Genomic DNA, 23,673 nt, shown 5'->3' on the forward strand with positions numbered 1-23,673 from the left:
AAGTTTAGTGTTTAATTGTCTCATTTATTAGGGCACAGAGAACAAGAAACCGACACAAACAATGATACAAATATTAAAAATATTACACAATACAAAGCATGCCAGCATAAATACTAATACCATTATTGAATGTTAAAATCTGTCTAAATTTTATAACAGATGCAAGATATCATCTCTTATCGGCTCTCAAATTCTCAGTACATAAGCAATGTGCCTATACACTGAGGGCCAGATTTACTAAGAAAATGGTGGAAGGCAAATTTGCGCTGCATTTAGGTTCTGGCCAGTGCAGAGGACAGTACTGTCATACAATAGCTTTTGCAAAGAAAATGTCATTACTGTTAAAACCACAAACTTTGGCTGAACAACAAAGTTAAGAACCCGTAAAGCCTAGGGATGCTGCTTACAGAGCCAATGACATAACAGCCTATAGCTTAGCAAGGGGAAATCTTAAACGTGGCATTAAAGAAGCAAAAGACAACTAAGACTTAAAGTAGGATAGATGAAAACTTCACTTGTAATGACTCTCGGCGTATGTGGCAAGGCATATGGGCCATCACAGACAAAAAATGTAAAGGACAATCACATCACAAGCAGCAACCCCTAAGTAGCAGAGAACCTCAACCTTCGACAGCTGACAGTTCTAGGGTAATGAACAGACTGCCACCAGATAATAAGGGACACAACACTGGACACAAACAAGGTCAGGAGAGCACTGCGCAGCTTCAACACAAGAAAGGCAGCTAGACCACACAGTATCTCAGGGCAGGTACTTCAGGCATGTGCAGACCAGCTGGCAAAGTCTCTACCAACATCTTTAACCTTTCCCTGAACTATGCTTTGTCCCAACATATCTTAAAGCAACAACCATCGTGCCCATTACCAAACCAAAAAGCATTAGTTGTTTAAATGACTATCGCCTGATTGCACTTACCCCGGTGAAAGCCATATGCTTTGAGAGACTAACGCTGCGTTCAGACTGCCTGCTTTGGCCGTCCGACGGTCTGGCAAAAACGCAGGTCTTTCCATTCATTTTGAATGGGGGTAGTGCGTTTAGGCTGCGGCGAGGGTTGCCGCAGGGGGGGAATCAGACTTGTCGGTGTGTTTTCAGCTATGGTTTGAGGCGGTGTGAGAATCCCGTACAGGAAACATCACTGCCTTTTATCGCTGCCACAAAAAAGTTTTAAAAGACTGAGGGTAAAAACGAAACACAAGCACTGAACTGCCCGGGAGTTTGCTTAATAGCTGAATGTTTCCTGCAACAACAAAGCACTTGCTATGTCTCGCTTGTCTCTTTTCTTACTCTCTCTCCCCCTGTGAATTAAAGCTGCCTTCAAGTGCGGTCGGAAACGTTAAAATCTATAAATGATTTGACCGAAAACAATGACAAATATGAAATATAAAGTCTACTTAACAGGACAGAACACAACAGGAACAGAACACAACAGGACGTCACACAAATGGGCCATTTCATTTCATTCTGGGGTGTGTCCTGAGCCCTATGCTGTATTCCATCTTCATGCATGACTGTCTGCCTGTCCATGCAACAAACACCATCATAAATTTTGCAGAGCACACCAACAATAATGAGTCAGCGTACATGGATGAGGTGCAAAATGTCAGGTCAGGAGATCGTAGTGGACTTTAATAATAATAATAATAATAATAATAATAATAATATCCATCCATCCATCCATCCATCTTCGTCCGCTTATCCGGGGTCGGTTCGCGGAGGTAGCAGCTCCAGCAGGGGACCCCAAACTTCCCTTTCCCGAGCCACATTAACCAGCTCCGACTGGGGGATCCCGAGGCGTTCCCAGGCCAGGTTGGAGATATAATCCCTACACCTAGACCTGGGTCTTCCCCGGGGCCTCCTCCCAGCTGGACGTGCCTGGAACACCTCCCTAGGGAGGCGCCCAGGGGGCATCCTTACCAGATGCCCGAACCACCTCAATTGGCTCCTTTCGATGCGAAGGAGCAGCGGCTCTACTCCGAGCTCCTCACGGATAACTGAGCTTCTCACCCTATCTCTAAGGGAGACGCCAGCTACCCTCCTGAGGAAACCCATTTCGGCCGCTTGTACCCTGGATCTTGTTCTTTCGGTCATGACCCAGCCTTCATGACCATAGGTGAGGGTAGGAACAAAAACTGACCAGTAGATTGAGAGCTTTGCCTTCTGGCTCAGCTCTCTTTTCGTCACAACGGTGCGATAAATTGAATGTAATACCGCACCCGCTGTGCCGATTCTCCGACCAATCTCCCACTCCATTGTCCCCTCACTCGCGAACAAGACCCCAAGGTACTTGAACTCTTTCACTTGGGGTAAGGACTCATTCCCTACCTGGAGAAGGCACTCCATCGGTTTCCTGCTGAGAACCATGGCCTCCGATTTAGAGGTGCTGATCCTCATCCCAGCCGCTTCACACTCGGCTGCATACCGATCCAGTGAGTGCTGAAGGTCACAGGCTGATGATGCCATCAGGACCACATCATCTGCAAAAAGCAGCGATGAGATCCCCAGCCCACCGAACTGCAACCCCTCTCCACCCCGACTACGCCTCGATATCCTGTCCATAAATACTATAAACAGGATTGGTGACAAAGCGCAGCCCTGGCGGAGGCCAACTCTCACCTGAAACGAACCCGGACACAGCTCTCGCTTTGGTCGTACAGAGATTGGATGGCCCTGAGAAGGGACCCCCTCACCCCGTACTCCCGCAGCACCTCCCACAGTATCTCCCGGTCATATGCCTTCTCCAGATCCACAAAACACATGTAGACCGGTTGGACATACTCCCAGGCTCCCTCCAGGATCCTTGCGAGAGTAAAGATCTGGTCCGTTGTTCCACGACCAGGACGGAATCCGCATTGTTCCTTTTCAACCTGAGGTTCGACTATCGACCGAACCCTCTTTTCCAGCAACTTAGAGTAGACTTTACCGGGGAGGCTGAGAAGTGTGATACCCCTGTAATTGGCACACACCCTCTGGTCCCCCTTTTTAAAAAGGGGAACCACCACCCCGGTCTAGCACTCCTTAGGTACCGTCCCAGACTTCCACGCAATGTTGAAGAGGCGTGTCAACCAAGACAACCCCTCCACACCCAGAGCCTTAAGCATTTCTGGACGGATCTCATCAATTCCTGGGGCTTTGCCACTGTGGAGTTGTTTAACTACCTCAGCAACCTCCACCAGGGAAATTTACGACAATCCCCCATCATCCTCCAGCTCTGCCTCTACCATAGAGGGCGTATTAGTCGGATTTAGGAGTTCCTCAAAGTGCTCCTTCCACCGCCCTATTACCTCCTCAGTTGAGGTCAACAGCGTCCCATCCTTACTGTACACAGCTTGGATGCTTCCCCGCTTCCCCCTCCTGAGGTGGCGAACGGTTTTCCAGAAGCACCTTGGTGCCGACCGAAAGTCCTTCTCCATGTCTTCTCCGAACTTCTCCCACACCCGCTGCTTTGGCTCTTTCACGGTAGAGGCTGCAGCCCTTCGGGCCCTTCGGTACATTGCAACTGCCTCCGGAGTCCTCTGGGATAACATATCCCGGAAAGACTCCTTCTTCAGTCGGACGGCTTCCCTGACCACCGGTGTCCACCACGGTGTTCGTGGGTTACCGCCCCTTGAGGCACCTAAAACCCTAAGACCACAGCTCCTCACCGCAGCTTCAGCAATGGAAACTTTGAACATTGTCCACTCGGGTTCAATGCCCCCAGCCTCCACAGGGATGCACGAAAAGCTCCGCTGGAGGTGTGAGTTGAAAGTCTGTCGGACAGGGGCCTCCTCCAGACGTTCCCAATTTACCCGCAGTACCCGTTTGGGCTTACCAGGTCTGTCCAGAGTCTTCCCCCACCCCGTGACCCAACTCACCACCAGATGGTGATCGGTTGACAGCTCCGCCCCTCTCTTCACCCGAGTGTCCAAAACATACGGCCTCAGATCAGATGAAACGATTATAAAATCGATCATTGACCTTTGGCCTAGGGTGCTCTGGTACCAAGTACACTTATGAGCATCCCTATGTTCGAACATGGTGTTCGTTATAGACAATCCATGACTAGCACAGAAGTCCAACAACAAACAACCACTCTGGTTTAGATCAGGGAGGCCGTTCCTCCCAATCACGCCTCTCCATGTCTCTCATCTCTATCATTGCCCACGTGCGCGTTGAAGTCCCCCAGCAGAACTATGGAGTCCCCGACTGGAGCCCCATGCAGGACTCCACTCAAGGTCTCCAAGAAGGCCGAATACTCCGAACTCTTGTTTGGTGCATATGCACAAACAACAGTCAGAGTTTTCCTCCCCACAACCCGCAGGCGTAGAGACGCGACCCTCTTGTCCACCGGGTTAAACTCCAACGTAGCGGCGCTCAGCCGGGGGCTTGTGAGTATCCCCACACCCGCCCCGCGCCTCACACCCTGTGCAACTCCGGAGAAGAAAAGAGTCCAACCCCTATCCAGGAGTATGGTTCCAGAACCGAGACTGTGCGTAGAGGTAAGCCCCACCAGATCTAACCGGTAGCGCTCCACCTCCCGCACAAGTTCCGGCTCCTTCCCCCACAGAGAGGTGACATTCCACGTCCCCAGAGCCAGCATCTGCTGCCCAGGTCTGGTCCGTCGAGGCCCCTGACCTTCACTGCCACCCATATGGCAGCGCACCCGACCCCAGAGGTTCCTCCCACAGGTGGTGGGCCCAAAGGGATGGAGAGATAGGTGCCACGTAGCTTTTTCGGGCTGTGCCCGACCGGGCTCCGTGGCAAACCCGGCCACCAGACGCTCGCTGACGAGCCCTCCATCTGGGCCTGGCTCCAGACGGGGGCCCCGGGCTTCCTCCGGGCAGGGTCACTCCATATCTACCTCGGTCACTCATAGGGTTTTTGAACCATTCTTTGTCTGGCCCCTCACTTGAGACCACTTTGCCTTGGGAGACCCTACCAGGAGCACAAAGCTCCAGACAACACAGCCCTCAGGTTCATAGGGACACACAAACCTCTCCACCACGATAAGGTGATGGTCCCCGGAGAGGTAATAATAATAATACATTTTAAATCAAAAGACGCCTTTCTCGACACTCAAGGACACCGTACAGGGATACATAAGACATTTAAAAACAGCAAATAAAGATTTTTTTTTCTTTATAACATATTGTCTTTGAATTACGGCAACAATCTCTAAACACACTGCAAACTCACAGTCATCTCTTCCCGATTTACAGCCCCCCTCTCTTGGCTTAAAATAACTCACCGTTGTTGGCTACGGCCGCTGAACAGGCTACACGTTGTAAACAACCGTGGTCCGCTTGCATGGTCCTCCGGTAACGTGAGCAGTTAGCAGGTTTAGTATGGCTGCGTTAGGCAGAACCAGTCGGGATGACTTTACTGGCTGTGTCTCAGTTGTTTTTGCAAGTAACCAACTCGGGTACTCTAGCCATATAATTCAATGTGAGTCCACGAATGTTGAAATGACATAAAATGCCAGTCCCTTGTAGCCGTGATAAATTAGCCTGAAGCTAATGCTTAGCTACCTGTTCGGGAGGAAATTAGCCAACTTGGTGTGCTTTTGGGCTCCAAGCTGTCTCCAGCTTTCAAATACATCTCCAGTATTTATCCGGGGTTTGTTAATCTCTGGTCACGCAACTGTTAGAAACATGTTTTTTTAGGTCGGGTAGAATCGATCTCCGTTGCTCCTGTTCGTTGTTTGCTGCTTTCATGGCTGTACTAATGTTACAGCTGTATCGCGATGGGTTTACGTTTTTACAGGTATATCTGGCAACCCGGCCTGGCTGTCAAACTGGGCAGTTGATAACAACACACAGGCCAAAACACAAACAGAAATTCCGTCATGGAACAGAAATTTCAAAAGGAGAAAATACTGGCATTAGTATTGTTGTCAGAAAAGATAGTATTTCAACTTAGCATGTTTCCTTAATATCTGAAGCAGTGGGGTCATTTTTGGATTTATTACAGTAATTATATTACATATTGGACCTTTAATATTAAAACATGATTTATAAAACCATGCCAACAATTATTAGGCTTAGTGCAATTTTAATAGCTTATGCAAAAAATGTATGTATAAAAGGCTTTAGGCCACCCTACACATAATGTAGGCCGAGTTTAATATGCAACTTAATTTTGATTACAGCCACAATAAACTTTGGGCTCCAGGAAGAAACAGCTACGGCCACGGGTATCAGCAGAACACCAAGATGAGCAGTAGAAGAGTGTGGGCCTCTCTTATTGTGAGATAATTTACTTGACTTGGCTGTTTCTTTCTTTTATTTTTTCTCTCAGGTAAATACGCTCATTGAAACACCAGTCTGTTCAGCGTGTAGATTAAGATCGGGTTGATATTGTTTACATAACTTGCAATTAATGTTTATTGGACCAGGGAATTGTTAATATGGTCATATCATGTTATCCTGTGTTCTAAAAAGGGAGAAATCACTGTACCAAGTTTTAAGTGTACGGTTGGCTGGCACTGATTGTCCGGTTGAGGGTTTAGGTTAGGCTCCGTTGACTAGTTGCTCATGTGGATCAACGTCCCTCATAATCTTTACTTAAAGGGAGTGTGTGCATTTCAGTTGGAATGCTAGGGTGGAGGGTGATGTGTGTATACGTGTATGTGTGCTTGCACTATCTATTTTTGTTATTGCTTTACACTTCACAACTTTAAGCTGAGTTGACAACCATATATGGAGAAAACAAGACAGAAAAGAAGCTCTTATATCGAAATTGTAAGCTGGAATGTCAGGGGAATGAGAAAATTGGCCAAACTAAAACAAGTACTGAATAGGATCAAACATCTTAAATCCAAAATATTATTTCTGCAGGAATCTCATTTGATTGCTTCAGACATACATTACCTGAGTAAAAGATGGCCAGGCCAAGTGTTTCATGCTTCTTACAACACTCACGCAAGGGGAGTAGCTATCCTCATACACAAGTCTATACCATTTCAAGTCACAAAAACTATTCAATATCCATTTGGGAGGTATATTATTGTTCAAGGAAGAATCATGTCGCAGAAACTAAATTTTATAAATATATATGGCCTGAATGAAGACAATTCAACCTTTTTTGAAAGACTATTTCTGACTGTATCTGCTTTGGAAGGCCTTTACATTATCTGAGGGGACTTTAACTGTGCTCTCGACCCAGTGTTAGACAGATCCACTCAAGTGGACACAACTCATGTACAAACTAGGAAAACTTTGATCAATTACATCAAGGATCTAAGACTAATTGAGGTTTGGAGGAAGCAAAACCAGAATAAAAAGGGAGTACTCATGCTGCTCAAGCACATATAAGTCCCATTCACGCATTGACTACTTTTTAATTTCAGTGGAACTAATGTCTGTCAGAAAATGCTGGTACAATAGCATAGTAATCAGTGATCATGCTTAAGTGTCTATGGAGTTACATTTGGATGGGATAGAACGTTGCAAGTTCTTTTGCTACAGGACCCTGCTTTTGTCAAATATGTGGGGAGCTGCATTGATACATATTTTGAACTAAATACAGACGAAACTATGGCTAGCATTAGATGGGAAGCATTTAAAGCCTATATAAGGAGGATAAATTATCAGCTACACAAGTTCAAAAACCAAACAACTGAACCAAGAGTTACGGACATTAGAAAACAAAATTTAAAAAGCTGAGACTGAACTTTATGATAATATTGACCCTGAAAAAATATGTGATCTATGCACTATGAGAGCTAACTACGATAAATTAACCACAGATAAGGTGGCTAAAAGTCTAATGTGGACTAAACAAACATACTATGATCAAGGGGAAAACTGCTGGCCTGGAGGATAAAGAAAATGCAAGCTGAAAGAACAATAGCAGTATAAAGTCTCTGTCCGGCAACTTGAAAGCACTTTTAAAGACTTTTATAAATTGCTATACAAATCAGAATATACAGAAAACAGTAAAGAACAGAATACATTTCTTAAAATGTCGGACTATAGCGCACAACGAAAAAATTACATTAGACCGTGCATCAACAATAGAAGACCTTTTGGAGGCTATAGGGGATATTAGTAGCGGTAAAGCCCCTGGATTGGATGTGCTACCAATAGAGTTTTATAAAACATGAAAAAAAAAAAAATGAAATTTCTTCAATGGTTAAGATTATTATATACAAACCCGAATGCTGAGATTTTAACTAATCGTAACGTTTCACGAACATTTAGTTTACAAAGATGCACCCGACAGGGGTGCCCCTTGTCCCCAATGTTATTCATACTAGCGATTGAACCCCTAGCCATGGCCATGAGAGTACATACAGGACTGTCAGGCATTACAACTGGGGGGATAGATCATCTTATCTCTTTATTTGCGGATGATATTATATTTTCTCTCAAAATATAAAATTAACAATCTTAAATCAGTTTTAATGTTTCTTAATAAGGACGAAAGGCGTAGCCCCATCGTCAATACTCCATTTGTGACGACTACCGAAGGTTTTAAATACTTGGGTGGTAAGATTACTCCCAAACTCAGTGACGTAGTGTCAGCAAATTATAACCCCCTGATAGACAGTAAGCGAAACACTGGCTCGCTGTTCCAACTTACCTATATCTATGATCGGTCGAATAAATATAATAAAAATGACCAGTCTCTCCAAATTCTTATATTATTTTCAAACACTTCCACACTATTATACTTACCCTATAAGAGGGGAGGCCATCAACTTCCTAATCTCAGATGGTATCATATTGAGCAAGGGTCTGTCCCAGATTTACCACTGAATTTGTATCTTTATTCTTCAGATATTAGGAACTTGAAAAAAGGTACGAAAAATCCTTTTCTTAAAAACATAATTTTAGTTGGCACGCTTCACACAAGCATGTTGGTGGTATACCTGCGCTGTCTCAATTTACTCCTATTTGGGGTAACAAACAGTTTGCACCTGGTAAGATAGATAGATAGATAGATAGATAGATAGATAGATAGATAGATAGATAGATAGAAGGTTTAGGTGACTTCAATAGAAATGGTTGATGAGGATATATGTCACCCCTGTCAAGTTACATATGTCTGCTAATATTCCAGATGTTTGTTCGAAATGTGTGGATGAAAGGGGTACTTTGTTTCATTGTCTTTGGGAATGTCCAAAGATTAACATCTTCTGGAAGGATGTCATAAAATGTTTGTCAGAGCTGTTCAACATGGAAGTCCCTTTGAATGCCAAATTATGCGTACTTGGTATATATCCAGAGAACTTTAGACAAACATCAAAAAGTACTAAACTTCTGGACTTCGGGCTTCTTCAAGCCCAGGAGGGCTTTTGCACTGTGCTGGAAGAGTATGGACGCTCCATCATTACAGATATGGATAAAAGGGGCTTTCAGACTGTGTTGGTCTGGAAAGACTGACATACATTGCTAAGGGCACGAGTAAATACTTTTTTCAGCTCTGGGAACCATATATGTGGATCATCAGAGATGGAAATGTAAGCCTTACCTGAAAGGAAGTTGTGGGCAACAAAACTATTTTTATTTTGCTATATAGGACTGTCTGATTTTTGTGCAAGTTAAGTGTGTATGGGTGTGCGTTTGTGTATGTGCAGACTGATCTCAAGAAGTGGTGTATGTGCCAATTTGTAAGCCTCTGTGTCGCTCTTACACTGTTGCCCCTGGCAACCGATAGTGTAGGATCCCAAAATGGTGGGCGGGCTCAGACACCTCCCAAATCGTCACATAACAGCATGCTACCATGACGTATGTCCTAATTCTCAGTATGGCGTAGACATACACGCGTATAGCTCAAAATACAACGTGCTGTATACGGCAGACATACACGCGGATAGCTCAAAATGCGTACAGATAACACGCCACTTGGCTTTAGAAAGTGGTGTGTATTTTTACGCGAAGTCATGATGTCACGTTGGTATGTGGGTAGAGATGTATGTCTAGGTAATGTTTGGTCTGAAATGGCTGTATTGTATTCCGTTCAATGTTATGCAAAATAGAGAAAATTTAATTAATTAATAAAAATTCTAATAAACATATTGGGGGAAAAAAAGGCAACAAGGTTTAATTTTTCCCTTGTCTGGACCAAATGAACCAAACTACAGGTGTGAAAGCACATTTTGAGATACACCAGGACAGAATGAAGCATAGTGTTAGTTTAGGCGAAGTATGCTTGCATCTGCTAATTGGCATGAGACATGAGTGTCTAAACTATGCTACAGTAAACTTCATGTCAACACATTTACTTAACTACCTTCTGAAACATTTGAAACCAAACTGCTGTTACTTTAGCTTCACTAGTTTTTTTGAGATGGCCAAACTGTTTTTTTATTTGTTGTAGAACTCACCGCCAATAAGCATGACGCAGATGGAGAAGATCTTCTCAGAGTTGGTGTTTGGGGAGACGTTCCCAAAGCCTACACTGGTCAGACTGCTGAAGGTGAAGTACAAAGCTGTGACATATTTATCTCTAATGGAAGGACCCGACCCGATGATGGAGTCATTGTACGGCCTCCCCAGCTGTTCACCAAGATTGTCCAACCAGCCGATCCCAGCCGAAGTTGACCGCTCCACATTACCTATGGCATACCTAGGGCAGGAAAACACGTAAATGCAGAACTTTTAACACTGGCTCCTGAAAGACAGTGGCAATGCCTGAAAAAAGCTTAAAATTATTATTTTTACCATTGATTCTCTGCACTACACTTAAGCCTCTGAACACCCACACAGGTGATTTCAGTTATTCTGGCTGATTAGACTCAGGTTGAAGGTGGGCCGGAACGTTGATGGGTATTTAATTGGTCACAAATCTTTTCTACCAACAGGAATGATAAAGGTGCCACAAAGCTAACAAGAGACTCAGGGAGATGTCAATCAATCAGCCTAAACACACCCACACAGTCCTGGGACCAGGTCCAATCAGCCAGATTAACTAAAAACACCTGGTTGGTGTTTAGGGCCTTTAAGCATTTTAATTCAGATATGTATATGTAGTGGTGTGTGCAGACCTACAGCGGCACTCTGTTGGCTCTTGAACACACCTCTATAGTTTCAATTTAGCTAGACCAAGACCAAACCCCCTTGTTAGCTGAGCTCATTTAAGGCACCTGTGCTATCATGGCTGCCTCTTTGCATAGAGGTATAACTGGGTGCTAGTTCAGGTAGTACTAAAGCATGGCTGTGTTTCATTGGTGGTTCAACATGCCCTTGTTCACTTCCCCTAAGTACTCGCCCTCGGGGGAATCTCCGCCGCCATCTTAAGTGTCATTTCAATTGTCTGAAAAACTGAAGGGAACTTGGTGAGATGGACCCTTGGGGGAGCTGAGGGAGCAATTGAACAACGATGGTAACTCCAGAGGTGGATACCACCCATTATGCATTTGCTGCAAGAAAATACATCCATTCTGTTTAATGTTTTTTTTACGTGGTATTTTTTAGGCCTTTATTTGATAGGACAGCCCAAACATTAACGGGGAGAGAGAGGGGGAATGCAGCAAAGGGCTGAAGGTCAGATTTGAACCTGCGGCCGCTGCAGCAAGGACTGAGCCTCTGTACATGGGGCACAGGCTCTAGCAGGTGAGCTTCCCAGGCGCCTCACATCCATTCTGTTTTTACGAGATATAGCCTACTATGATTAATCATGATACAGATCACAAACTTTCTAAATCAGAAACTCATGCAGCTGATTACCAAGCCTCATTGAAATGAGTCTGCAGGTATTTATGATGTGTGAAATGCAGTAGGAATACTTTTATTAAAAATGTTTGTATAGTGCCTTTCATACAAGAAATAGGCCTACTGTACAATAAGGAAATTGCATGACATAAGCAGACATAGAATGAACGTAAAAACGGGCATAGAATGCCATAATTAATGGAAATAAATGGGGGAAAAAAACAGCAGTGCTAAGCCTACAACTGGCGGTGGATCTGTATGTTCGGGCTGAAAGTGAACAAGGGCAGGTGCGTTCCATTTCAATGCCCCGCTCCTGCCCCGCCCACTTTCCCTCTGTTCTCCAAGTGGCCTTCGTGCGACGTATGCTGTTATGTCATACCAAGGGCTGAGGGGAAGTGAAGGAGGGCATGTTGAAACACTAATGAAACGCAGCTATGTCCTGGGGTGGAAGTCCCGGTGGCGTTGTCGGATAGTTAGAGTCTGATGGTGATTCCTCCCTTTCCACATTTAATATACTGTAAATGTTCATCTGGTCAGATTCATGCCAAAAGTATTTTTTTAATGCCTAAAATATTGATGGATCTTTTCTGGTACTATGCTTCCCTGTGTGGGAGTAAGATAAAAATACTGCAGGATAAAGTTGAGTAATGTACCAGATGCAGGCCAGCCAGTGGGCGATGAGGGCGAAGGTGCACATGAGGAGGAAGAGCACAGCTGCACCATACTCTGAGTAACGGTCCAACTTCCTGGCTACACGAACCAATCGCAGTAACCGAGCTGTCTTCAGTAAGCCAATCAGTGTGGTGGTCTGTTAGGAGGACGGGACAGAAATGTGAGTGAAAAAAAAACAACAATATCCAATACATAAGGACTGTTATTAGAGTCCCTAGCTTCCAGATGTTTTTTCTTTCTCTCTCTCGCTCTCTCTCTCTCTCTCTCTCTCTCATGCTACTTGTTCCCCAACAATCCTAATTGTCTTTCTATCCCACTATCCCACTTTTTAACCAAACCTCCATTTCCCACTTCACCCTCCAATCTTCTTTCCCTCCCTCCTCCCTACCTCTCCCTCTCCACCTGCCCTAACCACCTCCTCTCCTGAGCGGTAGATGAGGAGGTCAAAGGGAATGGCTGCCACCATGTCAATGAGGAACCACCCTTTGAAGTAGTGGACAGCAATCCGAGAAGACATGCTCACCACCTGAGGAGACAAAATACAACCAGTAAGCTACATGTATCATCACATTTAACAGCACACAGTTGAACTCCAAATCCCACAACATTGGCAAATAACAATAATGACATGGATGTATTGTGTAGAATAAGTTGGCTATTTTACTTTGCATATTTGTGACATTATAAGTATGTGCATGTTTTAAGATTTTCTACAAAAAAAACAATTGAGTATAGAGATAAGAGAATACTATACAGAACAATAAAATATAATACAAAATTACTTATTTGAATAGCTTTATCAAAGATTTCCTTTATCAAATCCTTGGCTGTGCAATTACAAAATAATGAATCAATGGATAAATCTATATATTTGAAGGTCATTTATTAAGTTTGTGAAAAAAATCTATGAGATCCCTACTTTATCTGCATCCACAGCAGACAGCACTCTGATCAGCACCTTGGAGACTACTAATATTCGCTGTAAATGGGTCAGTGGGTCACTGAATTTGTCAATTAGTCATTCACACACAGAGAAAGTAAGTAGATCAGTTAGTTAATCAGTTAATCAGATCAGTTCACCTCATCATTGGAGTTGACATATGTGGTCCTGAAGTTGATGATGATGTCAACAATGAACATGATGTCCACTATAAGATCCACAACATTAAGGGGTGAACAGGAGTAACCACACGTCTGCATGGCTGCCTCCTCTTGGTCACTACAGGGAAATAGTAAGTAAGTAAGTAAGTAAGTCAGTAAAATGTATTTATATAGAGCTTTTTACAGATACAAATCACAAACTGCTTTACATAAAACATACAATATAATACATAATACATATGATACACATACGACAATAAACAACAATTAAAATCACAAAGTAATAATTAAAAAATAAAATACAAAACAAAGTGTGAACAGGTCAACCAAAGGCCTGTTAAAATTAAGTAGGTCTTTAACTGGTTTTTAAAAGAGTCAACGGAGACAGCAGATCACATAGGAGGAGGCAGAGCGCTCCAGAGTCTCTGTGCTACCGACTCGAAGGCTCGATCACCACAGGTCCTAAGCTGCGGTGCGCCCTGCAGTGCCCTGCTACACCCTGCAGTGCCCTGCTACGCCTTGCAGTGCCCTGCTACGCCATGAACTACTACTATTTCTAGTCATAGTTCCATTATCTTTATTGTGACTATAATTGCCACTGTTCATCACACCCCCAACCGGCACCGTCAGGCACAGCCCACCAACAGCCTGGGTCTGTCCAAGGTTTCTCCCTAAAAGGAAGTTTTCCTCACCACTGTTGTTATTACATGCATGCTCTTGGGGGAATTACTGGAATTGTTGGGTCTTTGTAAATTATAAAGTGTGTTCTAGACCTACTCTATATGTAAAGTGTCTTGAGATAACTCTTGTCATGATTTGATACTATAAATAAAATTTGAATTAAAAAATTGAATTGAGGAACAGTCGGGAGGTTGGACATATTAGACCTTACGGAGCGTGCTGATAAATAAGGTTCCAGTAGGTCAGCCACATATGCACATGACTGACCGTGTAAAGCTCTCTATGTGAGAGTGAGAATCTTAAACTAAATCCTATATGTGACAGGGAGCCAGTGCACAGACTTGAGTACAGGGGTGACGTGAGACTGTCAAGTTGACATTGTGAATAGCTTTGTGGCAGCGTTTTGAATGGACTGAAAGTGATCAACAGCAGACATACTGAGTGCAGGAAGTTGCAGTGGTCATTGCTTGAAGAGATAAATGCATATGTGAGCATCTTAAGTTCAGCAGTAGAAACAACAGATCTCAGTTTATGTTATGTAATATTTCTGAGATAGAGAAAACAAGATCTGAGGGCTATTTCACAAAACCAAGATAAGGGATTAAGCCGGGATTTCCCCAGTGATCCTGGCTCAATTTAGCCTGGACTCGGTTTCACAAAAGTAGAGGCACCTAAGTTACCATGGAGATTTATTCTGTACAGCTAGCCTGATCCCGAACAGGCTAACAGCCAGGATTTATTAATCCTGGGGCCTTTTCTGTTCACTCAGCAGTGCTTTTACCTTATTCTTATCAGCCTCCATCTTTAAAATACATTAGCCAAAGAGGGACATACCTCCGCCCTTTCGCGCTTTTACACTCAGTGGCACCGTGACAAATGCCAGGGGGAGATTACTCGCGCCTGCCGGCAGATTTGAAAGCCTGTTGAAGATGGAGGATCACATCATATTCTCGAGGACATGTAACGGAGTCGCCTCGTCATCTTTGGAGAGCGTCTCTTTAGTTTTTCTTTGCCTAGGCGGTCTCACCGATCCACTGCCACCGGCTCTGTCTTTTGGTTTTTCTTTACCTATCTCTCTTCCTTTAGCTTTCCCTCGCACCTCCGTCACATCAGCTGATCTCTGACTCTGCTCACGGAGAAAAATATGTAGCCTACGCTGTAAACATTGCCTTACACTATTTATCTCGTACAATATACAGAAAGGACAAAGTCGTACTGGAAGCCATGTTAATCTTGGCATACGGCCACCGTAGGAGTTAAAACACGCTCGGAATGGGAGGGGCTAGAAAGTAATATTCAGTTGGTTGTCGTATACAATTTCACCACTAGATGGGAGAAATTCTTACACAATGTAGCTTTAAAGTTGTGACCATTATTTTTTTATAATTATTCATGTGACAATGTTACTGTATGAAGACTGCTGTTCATATTGTTGTTAGAAGTTTGATTAATATATTTTGGCAGTTCTTGAGATAATTAGAAAAGGCTGATCAAGTTGCCGAATGTGTTTTAAATGAAGTCCGTTACTAAGGGCAATATATAAAGTGCTGTACATGTGTGTTTCTATAGTGGAACAATGCACCTTGAATTATTTTAGTTGATAATTGTTTTTGTTGTATTCTTTAACAATAAAGGATTCAATAAATTGGCATTCTTAGCACACAATTTGTGTTGTCCAGTAAACTGGGACTATAATTTGGGAGGATTGTACAATTTTAAGAACATATCCTAATTACAAGTACAATCCTCCCAAATTATAGTCTTAGTTCACTGAACCAATAACTATATAGTGTAGGCTACTGTACATTCATGTAACAACAGGGATATGCTGGGGAGAAATAACTGATGAATATACTCTGTTAAAGTCATGTTTACAGTGTGCATGGAATTTATCACTTCATTATCTTTATAGTTTCTAGATTTTAGAGTCCAATTTCTTCAGTGTCTTTCTTTTCTATGTCCATATATATGGGTGTTTGGTGTTTTAAGTCCCCAACGTCGTCTTCCAGGCAGCGCTGCCTGGAAGGCACCAGGATTAGGCAATGGTTAGGGTTAAGGTTAGGTGGTTAGGTGCCTTGAAGTCGACGGTCGCAGCGCTGCCTCTAAGTCTACGTTGGGGGCTTAAAACACCATCGAGCATATATACGAGGGAGCAAAGCATATAATATGTAAAGAAGGAAACTGCACCAGGCTGCACAGATTAGACTAGGTCAAGCCTTGCTTTATCGGTTATTCTGGATTTATAAGTTCTACTTTTGTGCAATAACCCCCGGGTCAGCTGCTTTACATGTGTGTCAAACAACGTAGATTTATCAAACATCATCCCTAAATTGTGCAGGTTAGAGCAGACAGCAGAGGAAAGACGACCAGTACATTGCATGATTGTGGGGACGACCTTTTCTGGAACAACAATCAGAACCTTTTTTTAAGATTATTTTTTGGCCATTATTTATACAGGACAGCTGAAGACATGAAAGGGAGGGGATTGACATGCAGCAAAGGGCCGCAGGGCGGAGTCGACCCGTGGCCGCTGCATCGAGGAGTAAACCTCTATATATGGGCGCCTGCTCTACCAGGTGAGCTACCCAGGCGCCCCAGTACCTTCAGTCTTTTCAGTTTTGAGCTGTGATAAGTCTATATCCACGACGTTCCACTTCCGGGATTTCTAGAGTGCAGTCGGAAATTCCGCCCCATGTCCTTCTTTTCGGCTGGATGTCCGTAACCTTCTGCTTTCTTTGTGTTGGCGTTAAAAACAAAGTGACATTGTATTGATTTGTTTATTCACTTATTTTAGAACATGTTGTTTGTTAATATTTGTTAAAATTCACTACAGATATGGCTACATTATTTTGACCATGTGTGAAAGTATGAATATTGGGTAACACTTTATTTGAAGGGGTGTGCATAAGACTGACATGAACATGAAGGAGTCATTTTGAGTATTCATGACATTAAGTGTCATTCGGTAAATTATGACACTTTTAATGCAAAGTTAGCACTGTCCGAAATGTCTTTGTCATGACAACTTGGCATTAACGAAGACAACAATCTCTGTGTTGTGACAAATCACCTCGGTACTGCATTCACTGTCTGCAATCACTGGTCTTATAACTTTTAAGACATCTTAATGACAAGTCCAAATGGTTCCACTTTACTTGAGATTATGGATATTATTCATGACACCGTCATATAAGCATTTGATAATGAAATCAAACTTTATGACCGGTCCAAATTGTTTCACTTTACTTGAGGTCAAGGAAAAATATTCATGACACAATTATAATGCTCTCATGACAGCCAATGTAAAAAAACAACCTCATAATGAAAGTTTAATGTAATGTTAACACATAAAGCTAGTTTATTAAAGTTTGATAATTGGGCCTGTCATTACGTACTTATGACAGGTTATGTTGTCTAGGTTAATGTCAAGTTGTCATTACAAAGACATCGATAGGTTGTATTGTCTAGTTTAATGTCAAGTTGTCATGACAAAGACATCTCTAATTTTGCATTAAAAGTGTCCAGAGATAGTTTGTTTGTAAGTTTATTTGATTAGGACAATGCACATTAATCAACATTTCTGTAAATGCGCCAGTGTTAGCCAGTTGGCTAATTTTCAACTGTAGTCCTAATTACCTAGCATGCATGTCTTTATGGTGGGAAGAAACCGGACCACCCGGAGGAAACCCACGCAAACATGGGGAGAACATGCAAACTCCACACAGAAAGGCCCGGAACGACCTGGATTCGAACCCAGAACCTAACAAAGTACAAATACTTTGTTACTGTACTCAAGTAGATTTTTCAGATATTTTTTACTTCACTATTTATTTTTGTGCCGACTTTTTACTTTTACTCCTTACATTTTAACACGAATATCGGTACTTTCTACTCCTTACATTTTACAAAATTGGCTCGTTACTTTAGTTTCAAATAATTTCAGTCGAGTTATTTTTCGCGTCATCAATACCGAATTCAATCTAATTGGATGGGAATATACGTTGCACTTCTGCACCACTACAAGACGACTCGACAGATTTGGCAGCATTCATTCGCATTGATGGTGGTAACTTTAGCACATAGTAGTATGGACGGCGACATGTTTGAAAATTAAGAAAACGGAGATCCCAGAGATTTGGCAGATAAGCAGCAAGACATTCAAGGCTACTTTTACTTTTATACTTTAAGTAAATTTCCAAGCCTGTACTTTGTTACTTTTACTTGAGTAAAGAAGTTAAATCAGTACTTCTACTTTTACCAGAGTAGTTTTTAACACAATTATCTGTACTTCTACTTGAGTACGGGAACTGAGTACTTTTGCCATCTCTGAAAGTGTCATAATTTACCGAATGACACTTAATGACAACAGTCATGAATACTCAAAATGACTCCCCTAGCTCACCCAGTAAGAGCGTTCGCCCCATGTTGGCTGAATCCTGCAGAGGTGCGGGTTCGAAACTGACCTGCTGCCCTTTGCTGCGCGTCATCCCCCATCTCTCTCCCCCTTTCATGTCTTTCCACTTTCAAATAAAGGGAAAAGCCCCCAAAAAATAATAAGAGTGGTGTGGTGAACAGGGTGGAAGGCTGCACTGAGGTCAAGCAGCAGTAGTACCGGTCATTCCCCAACATCTTAAAATATCATTTGAAACCCTAAGCAGAGCAGTTCCAGTACTGTGTCTCAAATGAAAACCAGACTGGAATTTATCGAAAATGTCATTGCTGTCCAAGACAAGTTGTTTACATACAAGTTTTTCTAGGACCTTGGAAATAAAAGGAAGTTTAGAAATAGGTCTACCTGGGCAGCAATGGGTCCAGCCTTGGCTTTTTCAAGAGTAGGGTTGAGCATCGAGAACTGATTCCTACTTGGAATTGTTTCAAAAATTATGATTCCAGTGGAATCGTTTCTTTATTGGAATCGTTTGGAGGATTTGGTTTCAAATCTGATCATGGGTTCCAAATTTAATATGCGCAAGTTTGGGTTTCCGTAGCGGCCAGGTACTTGTTGTGTTGCAGCCTTGGAGCACAGTAAGCAGCGCTCTAGTGTGCCTTTATTTTACATTGAAAAAGCCCTGTAAAACTGCAACCCACCATTGACTCAAAATAAAACTTTCCTCTTATTTGTGAAATAAGCATGTGACCCGTTTAAACTCCACCCCTCAAAGAATCGGAATCGAGAATCGATAAGAACCGGAATCGAAAGGAAGAATCGCAATTGGAATCAGAATCGTTAAAATCCAAACGATGCCCAACCCTATTCAATAGTGGCTGAATAATAGCATGTTTAAAATAATCAGCTATTCAAAATGAGGAGTAAAAAGGGTCCTAAGGAACTAAAACATCTTGGTTGGGACAATGTCAAGGGAACTAGAGGAGGGCTGCATTTGGGGGCAATGTCTGTAAGTTCCAACAATGAGTTTGGGCTAATCCGCCTCAATAAGGAAGCATGGGCCAGAAAGTCAGCATCAGGGGTAGAGGCAGGCAATATTTTACACCTTATATCAGCACCCTTTTCACAAAGAATGATAAAAACATTTCACAGTCATCATTTGAAAAGACCAGTACTGTGGGAGGAGCAGTGTTTCACCAATCTTTTAATTGTGCTGAATAATGTTCTAGGATTTTTGTTGTTGCAGTAGCCTAAAGCTAACTTTATTTGTCCAAAACTCTGTAAATTAAGTTGTCAAACTGGTCTTATAACTTTACATTTTAATTACAAGTCAAACTGGTTCCACTTTACTACAGGTCAAGGGAATTATTCATGTTCATAACTAATGTCATGTCTTCTGCACACCCATCAAATAAAGTGTTAAAATGTGTCAAATAAAGTGTTTGTCCCTTATATTAAAATGTCGCCTCTTGCAGCCAGACCATTCTCCAGTGCTGATACAGCCCTGTAGAGATAGGTCTGGTAATGTGAGATTAACATAATCTAAATAATTTATTAATTATCTTATTCAGCCTGTATAAGATTAAAGACGCAAAAAGTAATCACCAAAAATTCAGATGTTTTGCTCCTAAAAGGTTAATATAAATAATTAAATATCCAGTTTTGTTAAGGAAATGGAGTCATATCTCTTCATTCTCTCTGGCGAGATGTTGACATGTACCCCAACAAAAAGGTATATGCAGATGTAACACCATGCTAACTGGTTATCAACCTTCATCAGCCCTGTTATTTTAGCATAGTTTGGAGGGCAGCAGGGGAAACCTAACGGCTTCATAATTAACTCGTGCAGCTCAGGTGTTGTGTGAATTTCCACCAACCTTAGTAGAAATGTAGCAGAATAAGGAGTGAATATGGCTGTATAAATGACTAAGAGCAAAATGACCCAGTCCCACACAGCTTTGAATGGACTGTAGTGAAGGATGGTCCACTTTTGGATCCTAGGAGTCTGCAGTTTATACTCTGGTAACACATCGTCACCCAGAGACAGCACCTACAGGAGAGCGAGACAGAGAGATCCGTTAGTCTGTTCATCCACTCTGCACGAGGCTACTCTGTAGCCCCACAATGTGTGCTATTTTTCTGCACTCATTTATTTAGTCACTTCTATGTGTGACTGTTGAGGACTACAGTACCCAAGATTATGCTGTGAGTCAGAACACTGCTGACTTTAAGATCAAATGGAGAAGAGGAGAACCTAAGAATGCACCAATGTTAATCTTGCATTGCCAGACCTTCCGCCACAGCGCTGCGGAGTAGGGTCTGGCTAGTCCACACTAGTTCCGGGATAGGAAAAAACGTGCTCTGGTTTATTGGCATTTCTTTAAATCAATCACAATCGTCTTGGGTGGTGCTAAGCGCGGAGCGGAGCCCTGGCACTGCAAAATAGTCTCGGGAAGGAACATGTTTTGGTGGTTGTTTTAGTCGTGCAACAGAAAACTCAAATTGGACAGATAGTCTAGCTAGCTGTCTGAATTAACCCTGCAGAGATCTGAGGAGCAGTTAACCGTAGTACTTATAAATCCATCCGAGTTTAGAATGCCAAATGAAAGAAAGCGGAAGGTAACGGGACATCCGAAAACGGACATCCGAAAAAGATTGACATCCGGCGAAATTTCCGGCAGAACCAGAGCAATCCCGGAAATAGAACGTTGTGGATATAGACTACACCGATGTCAACCTCCCTTTGAGGTTTTACAGGCATGACCAACTGTGACAAGCTATGTCAGAAGGTCTGACCAGGAGGAATGGTGCATGTGGCTGTGTAGGACATGTACTGATATCGGAGCTCTTGATGGTGCAGTAGCTCAGCCCGAAGGGACTTAGCTTGGGAACCGAAGGGTCGCCGGTTCAGGTCCCTGTGCAGACCAAGTACAGACTGTGGACTGGTAGGTGGTAGAGAGGTGCCCTTGAGCAAGGTGCCACAAGAGCTTGGGGCATGTCATGGGCAGCCCTCCTCACTCTGACACATGTCCAATAATGCATGTATAAAGGTCCTGTCTGTGTATTTTCGGCCTGTGTAATCACTAACAACAGAGTGAAAATCTTCCCCCTTGTGGCATAAATAAAGTAGGCTATATCTTAATCTTAATATACTCCACCCAAGGTTATTATAGTTTTGCATTTGTCATTAGTTTTTATTTTTATTTCGTTTTGACTTTTTGTTTTCAAATTCAGTTTAGTTTTAATTAGTTTTTAAAGCGGGTTTGTTAGTTTAGTTTAGTTTTTATTTTTTGAAAATGCTTAGTTTAAGTTTAGTTTTTATTAGTTCTAGTCTTAGCTTTAGTCTTTTTTTGTAATATGGGTTATTTGTCGGGGGCAATATTCAAAAAGGTCAGAAAAAGTATAGAGGGTTTCAGACCCGAAGTCGCCATGTTGGAGGTTCTCCGCATCACAACAAAGCACAGACACTGAAGTAGATCCCGAACGGCGTTAAGGAAAATGGTTAATTATTGCCGTGTTTTAGGTTGTACCAATAGGTCAGACCGAGAAAAACATTTGGAATATTATCGACTTCCAAAAGTTATTAAAAACCAGGGAGAGGAATGCCAGACGTTATCAGAGGAAAGGAGGCGCTTGTGGTTGGCAAAGCTCAACCAGGATCTACGAGGGAAAACTCTGTCTTGTTCGGTCTTTGAAATGAAAAAAACCCGATTGAGAGTCACTTGGCTACATCTTGAGTATCACAATGATATCATACAGTTAAGGTTAGGTTGATTAAAGACGTTATTGCATTACTTACTTTGGCCTTCACAACACATTGGTCGTTAATGACTTGGTACTGGTTCTCCCTCACCCATCCACACACCATCTGGTTATAAGCCTCCAAACTTTTGTAGGATTTAAGGTCTTCCGCTGTGTATGGCCTCAGCGAGAAAACCAGGTAGTTGACTATATCGGGATATGCAACTGAAGGAAGAATCACCGGGTCGCCATGGATCCAAGAAGAGGGAGCCAACTTGTAGGGATCTGCACCGCCAGTAAACTGCAATTTCTCAAAATATCGCGCCTTATTTGTGGTCCAAGTCCTTCCATGCCTTTGCATCTTGGACGCGTTTCGATGAGCTTTTCTGTTGTTTAGACATAAAAGTATTAAAGTATCCAAAGTGCACAATACTCCATTACTCCATTCAGTTGTTTACACCAAGTGCCTCCAATATGGCCGCGCATCCAGGTTACCGCCCAGAACGTGATGTTGGTGAAAACCCTCTATTGAAATATGTATTCAAAATGTATTCAACAATAACACCAGTACATAAAATGTAGCCTACATATGGTCATAAATATGTAAACAGTCTACACAAGACGCAGTAAGTGCAAAATGTGTAAGTGACGTGTTCCAGGAAAAAAACTAAATAGCCAACAGACTAAAGAAGACATATATGAACAGGTGTTATGAACTTTGGTTGCGAACTTTTTGAAGTCAATCGAGTCACACAGTTGTGTAGACATCCCAGTATCAATACACATATTGATACTACGCTTCCTCCTGCTTCTGGTGTTCCTGCGTATGTACTAACCAGCAGCTATCGGGTCGCTGGTGAAAGCCCTCCTGTAGTGTTCTCTGTCCTGCTGTTGTCTCTGTCATGCTGCCTGGTCCTGTATCCATACATCCATGCCCGTAACGTTACCTGGGTTAGCTTCTGTTTCAGGGAAAGGGGGCTTTGCTTTCTCCTTTACCTTGTTAAGCTAGGTTAGCCTCCTAGCTTGTGTGTACTTCTCAATTGTACTTTCAAATTCGTGGGATTTTTCCCTGTAATAAATTGTCCACATATTTTACCACCTTCCACTGCAAGGAAATTGCTTTTATCTGACACAGTCATAATCAAATAGGTGCCGCTTTCATCCGACTTTCGGTACCGCTATGATGCCATGCGACGAGGCGAGGGGCATGGACTATGTTGTGTTCAATTTGACGTGGAATGTCGGGATTTCCGGGTTCCCAGTCGGACACTATATGTGTCTACGGGAAATGGGTTAGTGTATATTTTGGTCATTCGATTTTCATTTCATAAACAGGTATTAAAAAACAAAAAAGAATGGTTATTTGATTTTCGTTTTAAAATACAAAATTTAAAATTGAAATACAAGGCGTTTTTTTTCCTTTTCATGGTCAAAAGGGG

At 42.6% G+C, this 23,673-nt stretch overlaps 1 protein-coding gene across 1 annotated transcript in view; it reads right to left on the bottom strand.

Moving 5' to 3' along the window:
* The window catches only part of LOC144526651 (voltage-gated inwardly rectifying potassium channel KCNH6-like), a 124,345-nt gene that overhangs the window by 31,329 nt on the left and 69,343 nt on the right, over window positions 1–23,673 (bottom strand). The window contains exons 7-11 of the mRNA XM_078264256.1: window positions 20,371–20,543; window positions 13,405–13,543; window positions 12,713–12,850; window positions 12,306–12,460; window positions 10,326–10,567 (exon numbers count right to left, since the gene is read on the bottom strand). Coding sequence (XP_078120382.1) covers window positions 10,326–10,567; window positions 12,306–12,460; window positions 12,713–12,850; window positions 13,405–13,543; window positions 20,371–20,543 — 847 coding nt within the window. The remainder of the gene's footprint in view (window positions 1–10,325; window positions 10,568–12,305; window positions 12,461–12,712; window positions 12,851–13,404; window positions 13,544–20,370; window positions 20,544–23,673) is intronic.

This window comes from Sander vitreus, chromosome 12, assembly GCF_031162955.1.
Source record: "Sander vitreus isolate 19-12246 chromosome 12, sanVit1, whole genome shotgun sequence".
Classification (NCBI taxonomy): domain Eukaryota; kingdom Metazoa; phylum Chordata; class Actinopteri; order Perciformes; family Percidae; genus Sander; species Sander vitreus.